This window comes from Puntigrus tetrazona, chromosome 17 (genome assembly GCF_018831695.1).
Source record: "Puntigrus tetrazona isolate hp1 chromosome 17, ASM1883169v1, whole genome shotgun sequence".
NCBI classification, from domain to species: Eukaryota; Metazoa; Chordata; class Actinopteri; order Cypriniformes; family Cyprinidae; genus Puntigrus; species Puntigrus tetrazona.
The window spans coordinates 11890796-11904445 of NC_056715.1; the positions used below are offsets into that span (position 1 = coordinate 11890796).

Consider the following 13650-nt stretch of genomic DNA (forward strand, 5'->3'; position numbering starts at 1 on the left):
TTACCAGTTCAAGTAAACAAACTCTCTCAAGTAAATGTAGGTGAGCATTGAAGTCTTCGAACAGCCAAATCTGGTGTCAGAATAAAACAAAACAATCATTTTGATTTTGGCTCCACAAAGCCTTTCACAAAATAAGGTCTGAGGTCGCTCAATGCAATGAAGTCATTTATCTTGCACATATTGCACACATCATGTACTATAATGCAGCTCTATCATCTGACCGAAGCCAAATGTGGTGTCATCAACATGAAACGCCTGGGTCCTCATTCCCATTAAAGAGCTTAATTTTAGTTTTGGCATCAAGTGTGTTATTTTAACAATATAAAATTATGTGTTTAACAATGTTATGGTCTATTACACTGGTCTGTTGGTTCTAGAAGCATATAAAGCTCCAAAAAGGAAAACCATATACATACCCTACTGTTGACTTCTTCTGACTAATTACTCCAAAGCTGAAGTAAAATGATATCATGACAATGCTGACTGGCTGATAAAAACACACATGCTCCAATCCTTTACTATTTACTATCCTGAGCTATGACACAGAACATGGTAAAATTGTCAATTTTACACGCTTAATAAACACTGGTAAAGCACCTACTCTGTGATTTAAAATGCAGTTATGTTGAATGGTCATCACTCAGTTAATAAAGATGTTTTTGGAACCTCACGGTGTAGTTACAATATCTACCAGCAGGGGCTAATGAGGCCGTGCTAACCAGCTAAACTTAGATCCCTTGGATTTAGGACAGAGTCAAACTTTCACTCAGTCAATGCAGTATTTAATTAAGGCCACCAGACTCCACAGAGAAACATTTTCAGAGGCACCTTTGAAAATCTTCAGAGCTATTTCATCTTGAATATAAGCTGACTGTCATGCAAAGCACCTTTAACTGTTATACATGTTATAGTTGCGTGCTACCGCTGACAGATTCTCAGACTCTGACAGAGTCTTAACGGGGCCAACATTTTTACCGCTGCTGCAAGGATACTTCAACACTCTATCATTGAGTTTATATTAACAGGATGTAAAATAATTTCTGGAAAGCCTATGTTTTCACTCATTTTCTGTTGAGGGGTTGTTTATTTGGTGTTGTAAGGGAATTTGGAGCCGTTCGGCACACATGTCCTCCGCTCACTTCTAAAACACGACTCAATGTCTTATCACCGTCTGAACATACACACATGCTCGTTGTCACACATTTACACACTGTCCATCTCACCGGCTCTGACTGCTTCATCTTGCCCACATACTAGGCCTCTGCGTATGAGGCAGCGGCAGCTTTCTGTTAGTGTCTAGGGGTAGTTCACCCCTCACTCACATTGCTACCTGCACCCACAGCTCTCCACCACCATGTCCTCGTACTGTTTATAAACCACATTATTCCCAGAGTCGATATACAGGATGCTAATAGGACTGAGTTTAGAAGGAACACAACAACTGGGAGGGGTGGACTCCGGGTCCATGGAGTTCATGAGAGTCTGGATGATGGCGTGGTTGGTCGGCTCCAAGTGTGAGCGCAAGGGAAAGTCACACAAACCCTCACAGTGATACGCTTCGTAATCTAGTGGCGCAATAATCCAGTCGTCCCAACCCAGTTCTTTGAAGTTCACGTGAAGCGGCTTCCGGCTGCAACGTGTTCTCCGTCTGCCACCACCCTTTCCTCCACCGGCAACACTCCCTGTCGCGGGTCCTACACCAGAACGGCCTGCTAATGCAGTCCGCCTCCTCCTCCGATGCCTTGGATGACCTTTGATACCATGCTCCGGTGCAGGATTAGGAAATTTACGACTTTTCATGGCCTTTATCTTCTCACGGATTTCCCTAAAAAGGTTCTCCTTCCTCCGAGCTCGAGTGAAAGCTACCAGTAAGGCCTTTTCATGGGTCTGCTGGTCCTCGTGGCTCAGACCGAGCATGCTGGGATGCACCACCTCGTTATTTGAATCAGAAACGACCGATATGCTGAAGCACAATGGCCTGCTGCCTTCTGCGGCCCTGTGCAACTTCAGGTGCGTTTTCACGTTTGCACCAACGTCAAACACGTCCCATGTGGCTGAAGTGGTATCTAGAAGATCAATGGTCCTGGAGGTGAGGAGCAGAGGTTGGTAGGAGGATCCTGGGAGGGAGCAGGTGTGAAGGAGTAGTCGGTAAAGGTTCCCACCAGAGAAGAGTAAACTTAAGACATCAGGCGGTGGCCTCCTCAAAACCCGGAGCTCCACCTCCATCAGTTCATCCAGTCGCGAGAGACCAGCCAGGTCGAATGTGTACTGCTGGTGGTGCTTTAGAGAAGGCTCGTCTGAAGGTATAAGAAAAAGGATGGATTAGCATCGAAATACAAGAAAGAATTTTAAGAATTAATGCAGAGGCAGACACAAATGCATTTCCTCACCTTACTATAAACGGTCTTACATATGGCTTTTGAGAAAATGGCATACCTAAATTGTCAATCCTTCTACTCAATGAGAATAACATTCAAGGCCCTGAATGATTTCTCCAAACATGAGGTGCAGCATGCTCACGGAGACCAGGTGGAGAGCATTTGGCTGACCTGTCAGACTGTGTCTGCCTTTGGCAGCATCTGCTAATTACGCTGATTGAGTGAGAAGAAGGTTTGGCAGGACATTGTAAATGCTCAGCCGTTCCTCCTTCCACTATATGTCCTCAGGAGGATGTAGTAAATTTGAAAGGTGGGTGGCTTAAGGGTGTAATTAAATGTTAGGTAACATTTCAAGCTGAGGTGGACCTCGGTTTTCTGTGGCCACCATGAACTGGAACTGGTCTTTCATTATTCGCACAGCTAACTTGAAATCACTGCGGGGAACGAAATCTCTGACTGCAAGATGTTGTCCTCTCCTTTCCTTTGTGTGGAGAAATAAATTGGCTAAAAGAACACATCCAATACTGAGTCTCATCCGTGACTGAGATGATGCAGAACCAACCTTTGCTAAGAGAGACCAGACTTTGCGCTCAGAGTAAAACAAGCTTCAATGTTGACATCTTGACATCCAGTAAAAAAAAAAATGGAACCCAGAGTACTATGCAACCTGATACACAGACCACAGTTTCATGGGGTAAACATGAAGAGGATTCTTCCAATATGAGCTGGCTGCACAAAAACCCAAGGCCAGATTGGGACATATCATGCTGACATTACATTACGAGGGAACCTTGAGAATAGTGGAAATAATTTCGAGCCACCATATTTTCAGGGTTTGGCCACAAATGTTGTACCTGTCCTATGGTGCTACATGAGAAGGGACATCCAAAAGAGGTGTTTTAAAAGAAAAACACTATATATTTATCTCCTTTCAGAGACAAAGGAATGCTATAAAAATGAAAGGTGAACAGAGGGAAGGGGTGTAGAGTAAAGCATCCTCCTCAAAGCTAATATCCGCTTGCCAGACTAAACAATGACATAACCTAGAAAATGAGCCGAGGCAGGCAGGGACTCAACTTCCAGTACCTTGGGCCTACATCTAGTGTCTGTATGTGCTGTTTTTTGGCTTCAAAAATGCACAGTCATAATTTGGTCACCAAACTATGTTATGCATTTAGTTTAGTTTTTTTTTTTATTTTTTTAACATTGACATATGCATTGGCATCATTTATGATGAGGACAGGTGGGACAATCTTCACACAAAGCCATGCTGCTCTCCTGGGCCAGATTTGAACCAGAAACGCATTACCATTAAACACATTACCAGTAAACCAAAATTCTGCACCCATAAGCATCAGATGTACATGTGGAGGTATATTCTTAAATATTAAAACATCACAGTTCATTTTAGCACTTGAACTGGTCAGAATGATTGCTATTTCATATAATTGTCTAAAGTGTCAGTAACTGTTTTTATTGATATTGTTGATTTACATTGTTTTTTTATGCTGCTCAATTTATATATTAATTAGTATCGTGACATCATAACATACAAGTTTGAATGTTTGTTCGTGCCATTGTGATGCCAATAGTTATGAAGAGTTTGAATCAATGACTATTCCCAAAATGTGGGATACATACATATATATGTGTGTGTGTGTGTGTGTGTGTGTGTGTGTGTGTGTGTGTGTGTGTGTGTGTGTGTGTGTGTGTGTGTTTGAAATACATGTTACATGTTAATTGCCTCCTTTATTAAACCTACTCTTAAAACAAATTTGATATTGTGCACTTTTTATTATTCAAATGCTGTGCCCTCAAATGTTAGCCTTTCAATATATGAATGTCACTTCAATCTAGCAAACAAGAACAGAAGAGACCTTTTGAATTTTTTTTTTTTCTAACTAACTACTTTTTCACGCATATCTCCATATATTTGGTCAGAAGGAGAGCTGACATACTGCATTTCACAAATCCTGAATTTTACGTGACAATCTTTATTTGAACATAAGTTTTAAATTAAAATGTTTCTCTATCTTTATCAGCAACACCTGGAGGAGAGAACGCGTGCTCCGTTTTAGATACTTTAGCTCAAGGTGCTGCTGAAGTTTATTTGTCACAGATGTTGGAAATTTGAGACATTTGACTTCATATTTCTTTTTGGGAGTTTTATGTGTTTCGAAAATAGCATTGAGAAGTAAATAATATTAAACAAAATTAATATTGAGCCGTGCATACTCATTAACACATCGCGCATTTATATTTAATAATACTTTGTTAACTATTTAGGCTCTTTACAAGTTGAACGACCAGAAGACAGACTATCTGCGTAATTCTAATAGCCTACAAGCAAAACTATACGCATTTTTCCAATTTATTCACTAACCAAAATTACGATGCCATATGCCATCAATAATGATAATAATTGCGTTCGCAATTATGATTAATATTAGTAGCTACTGTTGTCGGCAAGAGATTTTATTCGATAACAATAATATCCAGAGCATCAGAAAAATTCTATATATCATATCATATATTGTCCTCATGTATAAACCCAAAGTCTTACTGTCAGACACGCCGAGATCAATCATCTTACAGTGTCAGCTGTCATATACAAGCATGATTTATTACTGCAGCGTGCACCTTGTGCCATTCATTACAACTGATGATTTTATGCGCCAAGCATAATATATCAAAATAAACAGTTCAGGCCCAATCTGAAGGAATGGAATCCTCACCGATGGCCTCAAGCAGATCATCTTACCACCCATCTATCTATCTATCTGCCTGTCTCACCGGCAGATCAATCTCACTCACCTTGTCCCAGATCAATGAAGCTGGTCACTGTATTGGCATATCTCCTGGAGCGCGTCTGGCTGCCGTTACTTCCCCGTCGGTCCAGTTCCGACAGAGTCCTGTACAGAGAGATCATGTAAGACGGAACATGAACAGATGTGGAGTCGTTCCGAGAGCTCGCGCTGGCTTCTGCAGGACCGCGCGCATCCAGATGTGAGTGGAGCCCGTTATCAGAGGGGTACTGCACCGATCCCAGCACCACTGCCTCAAGAACATTCCCAAAGCAAAAAGAAAACCATAGGAAGGGAGCGGCAGTCTTCTTGGGAGTCATTTTCAGTGGTCTCTGGCCGAAAATGGCAAAGTTGGATGGACTTGATGACTTTGGAAACTCCCCTTTGCTCTTTAGATAGTGTTAATATCTCGTATGTGAGTAACGCTGCGTGCCTGTTGCTGTGTGTTCAGATAGCGCCCCCCTTTGGAAATATATTTGGAAAAGGTAACGTGCGTTTTAAGTCAGGATCGCAGAAATGGGTTGATGTTATTGGCAATTGTGTCATTTTTTTTAAACGAATAAGATTGCGCTAAACAGACTGAGCTTAAAGTAAAGAATGAAAAGCGTTGTTCTGCTTGCTGTGAACTTTCTTAGTACGATGGTATTGTTATTTTACATGACAATGACAAACATTTTTTATTTAAAATATGCATAATAATTTCAAAAGGCAATTTTAAAAGTCACTAATATTTTGATTCAGAAACGCCGCTCTTTATGTACCTGTCCCCTTTTGCTCGGCCCCGTTTAATGCGCGCGCACTGCCATCTACCGTTGACCACGCTTAATTCAATTCATGTGCGAAGTTTATGCAACAACGCTTATAGTAGGCTAAAACCCATTTCACTGCAGAAATAGTAGTCCATGCTTTTAAATACAAATGCTCCCTTTTTTATACATGTGCTAAGGGGGAACAGAGTTGTCACACGTCTTAGTCTTGTTAATATTTCTCAGTGCATTTGTTCTTTTTTAAAAGTCAAAGATATGACTATAACTACTAAAAGCATTCACTATGTTACATGATATTCCCTCTGCTGTGCAAGCCATTAGCGAATGCGTTCATGTAGATTAATAGCGGGGATTTAGATCCGATTCTTTCTTTGTGCTGTCCATTTTTCTACTAATTCACACCTTGTCAACTACCAAAAAATAAAGACTACCATATACATAATCAGTCAAGCATATGCTTCTTTTCACTTGTCACTTACTGGAATCAAAGAAGGAGCATTACAATCCATTGCTTTTTCATTACAGCTAACATGTGCTCAACTTAAGATGAAAATGTCCAGCTGAAAACATGGTACCATGGAGATTTAACTTTGGATCACAGCGTTGAGGTAAAGCATATTTCCAATGTTTCTACCTGAACACCTCATTTATATAACTTTACACGACTGTACAGGGCCTAAAATACTGTAGCTCATCCATGTCAGCATGGCAGCAGCTGATTGTGTATTGATTTGCTGGATTAGCCAACACTTTGTTATAGTATATATGGGTAAAATGTTCAAGTTTTTGCCGGGAAGCTCAATTCTTCTGCTTCCCCTCCTGACCTCATCCATGGTGACAAAATTGTACTTTAAAGCAATACATTATGGCCTTTTCTTTCCACAGATGAGTATAACTTCCAAATAATCTTTCACCAACTCACCATAGAGTATCATTTTATATCTTTTATATGTTTTATTTTATCTATAAACATACACACATGCTCTCACACACGGCTCGGTTTCAATGTTTTAGGGGACATTACACAGAGGTAATGATTTTTAGACTGTACAAACGTACCCTCGCAGAACATTTTCTGCATTTTAATATTTGTATGTAATAATTTACAAGCTGTTTTCCTCATGGGGGCCAAAAGGTCCTCACAAGGTAAAAAAAAAAACAAAAAAAACTAGCCCTAGTAATCATATCCTAAATATCAAAACTCATATATGATCAATATATATATATATATATATATATATATATATATATATATATATATATATATATATACCTTCACTGTTATGCTTCATAAACACTCAAGGGCTTCCTACCAGTTTTACGGTAGAATGCAAAATATTTCAACTTCAGTGAAGTCTAATTAATATTGATTATTTCACGCTTTTCACACACAAGAAAAAAAAATCGAGCCATGGCAGTGATTTAAAAGTAGCACAATTCAGTGGGAAATAATGTGAAAGAGTCATTGCTACAGGGACTGATCATGAGTGGAAAGGAAGGAGCAGAGTGGTGTAGTGATGTCTGGAGAACTAGATATACTTTTAATTTCTGTCCACATTTTTAAAAAGCAAAAGAATAAACACCCTATGCAATAAACAGTGACATTTAAGACTAGTCTTGCATTTAATTCACCCCAAAATTGTTAATTCTGAGATTAATGTTAGCCACAAAAGAGGGGCAAAATTTGGAATAAATTAAAATTAAATTAATTAAAAACATCTTATCGCAAAGACCTGGTTCGTTTCATTTTATAATGTACTGATTACTATTAGCTATTTTTATTTGACCACGTGCGCCTGACAGACAGACTCTGCTCGCGTTCAGGTCATTTGTCACGATGAGAGGTAATTCATCTCGCCTCTTCCTGTCTGTCTGTCGTTCATGAAGATTAATATATGGTAGGGTGGGCCCCTTAGGGACCGTGCGACCTGGAATATATTTGCCATTTATATAAGCATATATACAAGCAACGGTATTTTATCCTGGTAGCTTTTGTACCAATAACAGGCGAGTAAAACTTCCCTTTGAAATGTTGAAGACAATTTACAGGCACCGTGTTGACTGTTTCATGAGATCGTTCTGAAAACTAAGGCTTTCTCTGCTTTTCTCGCCAGTGTTCATTTGCAAGACATTAACTTCCTCGATCAAAATAACAGGTCAGCTGATGATCACGTGACCGTCACATGACCAGCACATTAGGACACGAGCGTCGGTGCTGTTTTTCCAGATATCGGGATACAGGAGCGCGAAAAACAATGCGGTGAGTGTTTCGTTGTTTGCAAAGCGTTCTCTTGCGCTAATCGTAGCTCGTAGATCACATCTGCAGAAACTGTTCGTGAACCTCACCGGCAGCGGCTCACCTCGTGAGGTCAGCCGGTCAGGACAAACAGTTCGCATAAACCTTTTCCCTCGTGTTCTGCTTCCCAGCGTGTTCATTATTAAAACTGACTATTAAAAATGAAACGACAAACGTCTGTAACCACCTGGTGTTGTGCGCTGGCTATAAAATAATACATTTTGCGAGTGGGTTCTTAAAGTGACAGTGTTTATTTTTTACAGGACTGCTGTTTTCTTCCTGAGCTTTATTTGGCTCGTCAGTGGGGAGCTGCTTGAGGCCGACCAAGATGCTTCGTAAGCCCTTGCACGCCTCTGATAGAAATAATTCTAAATTATGTCTAAGTTATAAACCATTAACACTAGTAAGAGCAATGCTGTTCTCTGTATTTTAGGGTGCCTGAGGACTGGATTCTAGTTGAACGGGTTGGACCTTTGGAGGAAGTAAAACTTATATTTGCTTTAAAGCAGCAGAATGTTAACCAGATGACAGAGTTACTGAAACTAGTGTCGGACCCTGATTCACATCAATATGGTATTGAGCCTCTCATTTGTTATAATCCAAATGATCAAATGGGGAAGTAAAGTTGTAATTTTCTCATAATTTTTTAGGGAAGTACTTGAGTTTGGAAGAAGTGGCCGCTCTTGTGCAGCCGTCTCAGCTGACAGAGAAAGTAGTGCAGAATTGGCTCCAGAGTCATGGGGTCAAAAACTGTCACACAGTTGTAACACGGGACTTTCTTCAATGTGTCATGACTGTGCAGTAAGGACAAACTTCGATGTATTATACAGAAATATCAATAGACCACAAAAATGAGATCGGTTTTAGCTTCTATCTGTCCTTTTCAGGGTTGCTGAAGCATTGCTCCCTGGCGCTAAATTTCACCGCTACAGGAGAGATTCGCACACTGTGTTGAGGTCAACATCTCTATACTCCGTTCATGAAGATGTGTACCAGCATCTAGACTTCGGTGAGTAGCTGACACTATTACTTCATCTTCATCATTGAACCTATAAGCCTACTGTAAAATTTTGATTGCATCTTAACTATCAACATGAACAAAACTCTCATTCATCATCGTGGTTACATTGCAGTATACTGTATGTTTTACCTTGCACAAATAAACTACATGTTTTTGATTGTAAAACCAAGCATTAAAATTCAATTCTTCTAATGCATATTAATGGAAGATATGGCATATAAATATACGTAATTTACTATACTGTTAGAAAGTTCCCAATGATTTACATTTCAGGCTATTTTAGCATGCTTTGCTCTCTTTTACTGGCATCTGAGTAAAATTGAGGCTTTGTTCCCTCTTTGAGTATGAGCTCCATATTCTTACTATAAGGGAATACTAAAGGCCTAATGTATGAAACATGATACTTTGCATCCTTGTTTATTTCGATTTTTAAGAATTTTTTTTAAAGATTAAAAAAAATGTATAAAAACACAAAGTCTTTTTGTTTTGTTTTTAGTGGGCGGTGTTCACCGTTTCCCACAAAAAGGAAAGGATATCAGTAAAGGCTGGGAAGGAGCAAGACAGTCAGCATTAGGCTATCACTTGGGTGTCACCCCCTCAGTCATTAGGCATCGCTACAACCTTACAGCAAAAGATGTGGGCACTGCCACTAACAACAGTCAGGCAGTGGCACAGGTACACCTCTCGTATTTACAGCGGAGATTTCACCGATTAAATGTGCAGGGTTCGGAAGTGTTGTTCATGGCCGTTAAATATCTTCACCGTCTAGTTCTTGGAGCAGTATTACCACCCTGCTGACCTGGCTGAGTTTATGAGTCTGTTTGCTGGAGGATTCACGCACATGTCTGCTGTAGAGCGGGTCGTGGGCAAGCAGGGCGGTGGGAAAGCTGGCATTGAGGCCAGTCTGGATGTGGAGTACATCATGAGCAGTGGAGCAAACATTTCTACGTGGGTCTTCACGAATCCAGGTACAGTATGCGGTCCATGAAAACGTGTTAGTACAAGCTGCTTTTATAGATTTGATTAGTATTTGAGTTGGTTTTCTATTAAGTTTAGTAGTTTTGTTGTTGTTGTTGTCAGTATTGATCTTCTCAAATGAGCTGATTTTAGTGCACCGGTTGGATCTTTACCTTCGCCTTGGCAACAGGTCGTCATGAGTCTCAGGAGCCGTTCCTTCAGTGGATGCTGCTGCTCAGCAACATGTCTGCAGTGCCTTGGGTCCACACGATCAGCTATGGAGATGACGAGGACAGCCTTTCTGATGCATACATGAACCGCATCAACACGGAGTTCATGAAAGCTGGCCTCAGAGGAATTTCCATGCTTTTTGCTTCCGGTGAGATAATGAAAATTACGTTGCAGGAACAATAGCTTATTAATTTGTGTATTTTTATTTTGAAATTTGATTAACTGCTGGTTGCATATATTAGGTTTTTTTTTTTTCTTTTTTTGTCAAAGATCTCAAAGAAAGCCACTCTTGTACAAAGCTGTGTGTGTGTGTGTGTGTGTGTGTGTGTGTGTGTGTGTGTGTGTGTGTGTGTGTGTGTGTGTGTGTGTGTGTGTGTGTGTGTGTGTGTGTGTGTGTGTGTGTTTTAATGCAGGTGACAGTGGAGCAGGCTGCAGACACTTGACCAAGGAAAGAAATACTTTTAGACCAAGTTTTCCTGCGTCCAGGTAGATATTGTTCTGTCAATAATCTGTATACTGATGCCTTTTATACTGAAAAATAGTTGACGTGTGAATCTCTTCCCTACCTAGTCCTTATGTGACCACAGTGGGTGGGACTTCTTTCAAGAACCCCTTCCAACTCACCTACGAGGTCACAGACTACATCAGTGGAGGTGGCTTCAGCAATGTGTTTGCGATGCCAGATTATCAGGTAAAGCTTTGTACACAAAGTTTGTCACATGATCTCATGGCTTTTTCCCCATGTATGTTGCATCACAATGGAAAGTCAAAGTGTTTGAGATTTTATAAGTGGAGGACAGGAGTATGCATTTTTGCATACTTTTGTAAGCAAAGGCCTTGAAATTCAGTCGTATTATGAAAGCGGCCGAAGTCAGTTTTTCAGTGATGGTATTTTATCTATTTGCTTGTTTCTTGCAAACAAGGTCATTGTGCTTTGTTCTCCGAAGGTTGGTGCTGTTCAAGCATATCTGAAGAGCGCTCAGCCTCTACCTCCTCAAACATATTTCAACATCACTGGAAGAGCCTATCCAGATCTAGCTGCGCTCTCTGACAACTACTGGGTTGTTACCAACCGTGTGCCCGTACCATGGGTTTCTGGAACTTCAGTAAGTACATAATGCAATAACAAACGGTTTCTGTTGGTTAGTGTACTTGTATTACAGGTTGGTTATATTTATAACAGATTACACAATACATATACTAGAACTTCAATACAAATTCTAAAGTTTGGGGTCAGGATTTTTTGTTTGTTTGTTTTTTTAAAGAAATTAATGTTTCAGTGATAAATGATTAGTATAGAGATTTATATAGAAGTTATGGACAAGTTAGAAATGCATAAATATACATTATATTATATTGTAAATACTTTATAATTTTACATTCTCTGACCAATCTTGAACAAACCTTTTCACAGCACTATTGATAATACGTTATCCTTTCTGATGAAATGTAATGCTATTAAATTTTAATACTTTGTGGTATGACTGATGTTCATTTTTGATTAAATAAAAGCAAATATTAGTGAACATTAAAAAAAGGTCTTACTGACCCAACAAAATTCTAAATCGGTGCATGTTTACCAAGTCTGATATTTCATAATTCAAATGTTTTTTTTTAAGGCATCGACTCCAGTAGTGGGTGGAATTCTATCCCTTATAAATGACCAGCGCTTTCTGAAGGGTCTTCCCTCATTAGGATTCATCAACCCTCGCCTTTACAAGCTGCAAGGCAAAGGTCTTTATGATGTAAGTGTTTAAAAACAATTTTAGCCTGTCTTTAAGAAAGAATCCCATGAATGACGAAAGGCAGTAAAAGGAAACGCTTGCTATGGCAACTACTTGCAGCACGCTCTCGTTTCAGAACGCAGCAGTGTGTGAAATAGAGCTCGTGTAACTAGAAGCTTAAGTGTGACAGTTAAAACCTTTTAGATTACCTGTTCACGTAACCAGACGCCTAGCAAATTGATTTAACAGCATTTTCTCCTTTTTAACCCTTAGGTAACGGAGGGATGTCACTTGAGTTGTCTGGATGATAAAGTTGAAGGGAAGGGTTTCTGCGCCTCTCCTTCATGGGATCCTGTAACGGGATGGGGGACACCAGATTATCCTGCTCTTCTTAAAGCACTTATGGACTGAGCTGCTGGCTGCTTGTTTAGTCAAATTGCAATAGAAATATCCACCCTTTGCACATTTTTTTTTTTTGAGAAATGTATTAGTTTTTCATGACAATGCTTTGTGTAATCATATCAACATATCATATGTGTCAATCATCTAAGAATCACCTTCAAAAAAATAATGTGCTTTCAGTGTAAGCCGAACCTTTGATGACTAGTTGATTTACCCTCCCTGTCCAACAGGTCAGACCACTTCAGTTCATTCAGATGAGCTTGATTTGTCCCAGAGTAAAGGATTGGAGGTTTCAGTGTGTAGACCACAACCGTATGTTCAACAAACTTTGCTTTAAACAAAACAGTGCGACACAGAATCTACGGAATAGTGCAATATTCCCTAATAATAAATTTTGGTTCCTTTTTAAAACAATTAAAAATGTATATTTTATTCATAAACATGTAGCATTTACCGAAACCAGCCTAATTACTGAACATACTTGAGGGCTGCATAAACCAATGGCCTGTTTTTGACATTTTTAACGGGTTGATTTCAAAGACTTTGTGAGGAGATCCTCAGGGAATTAAATATTGAATGGATTTGTTTGTTCTGGAACTATTTGTTGGAAAGATTGAGAATGTTTTTCTACTAAACGTCAGGTGTACTTAATGTTGTTCGAGCAACTGGTCCAACTTGTTTTTTTTTTTAAAAGATGCCTTGCCTTCAGGATATTTTTAAGGCTGATGTTTGATTTCTTTGCTTGAAAAATACAAATGAAAATTTTTATTTTGAAATAAATGCCTTTGTGTGATTACAGTTTTGGATTTAATTATTTTTAATATAATCCAGAAACATACAAAAAGAATATATACGTTTTTGAGAAGGAATTGTAATTTGCCGAGCTGTAATTTGGAGTTGGCAGAACAGATTTGCACATTTACAATAGCAAATAAGCACGTGGTATTGATGCAGAGTTTAAATGGGCTCACAAAACATACACGAGAGAAAGGTTTAAATAATTCAATGTTTTTTTTTTTGTTTTTTTTTACAGTATAAAAGTGCAAACTTAAGTCAAATATAGGATGTAC

At 39.3% G+C, this 13650-nt stretch overlaps 2 protein-coding genes across 2 annotated transcripts; one reads left to right on the top strand and one right to left on the bottom strand.

Annotated features, from left to right (window-relative positions):
- Positions 1 to 1305: 1305 nt before the first annotated feature.
- Positions 1306 to 5517, bottom strand: gdf7 (growth differentiation factor 7). The gene is made up of 2 exons (XM_043263622.1): positions 5193 to 5517; positions 1306 to 2297 (listed from the first exon to the last, which is right to left on the bottom strand). The coding sequence occupies exons 1-2, from the start codon at positions 5500 to 5502 to the stop codon at positions 1327 to 1329; spliced, it is 1281 nt and encodes a 426-aa protein (XP_043119557.1). The 5' UTR covers positions 5503 to 5517; the 3' UTR covers positions 1306 to 1326.
- Positions 5518 to 8054: 2537 nt separating this feature from the next.
- On the top strand, positions 8055 to 13378 carry tpp1 (tripeptidyl peptidase I). The gene is made up of 13 exons (XM_043262629.1): positions 8055 to 8209; positions 8509 to 8580; positions 8679 to 8818; positions 8896 to 9046; positions 9133 to 9254; positions 9763 to 9941; positions 10036 to 10234; positions 10414 to 10602; positions 10868 to 10940; positions 11025 to 11145; positions 11402 to 11560; positions 12074 to 12199; positions 12452 to 13378. The coding sequence occupies exons 1-13, from the start codon at positions 8133 to 8135 to the stop codon at positions 12587 to 12589; spliced, it is 1746 nt and encodes a 581-aa protein (XP_043118564.1). The 5' UTR covers positions 8055 to 8132; the 3' UTR covers positions 12590 to 13378.
- Positions 13379 to 13650: the final 272 nt, after the last annotated feature.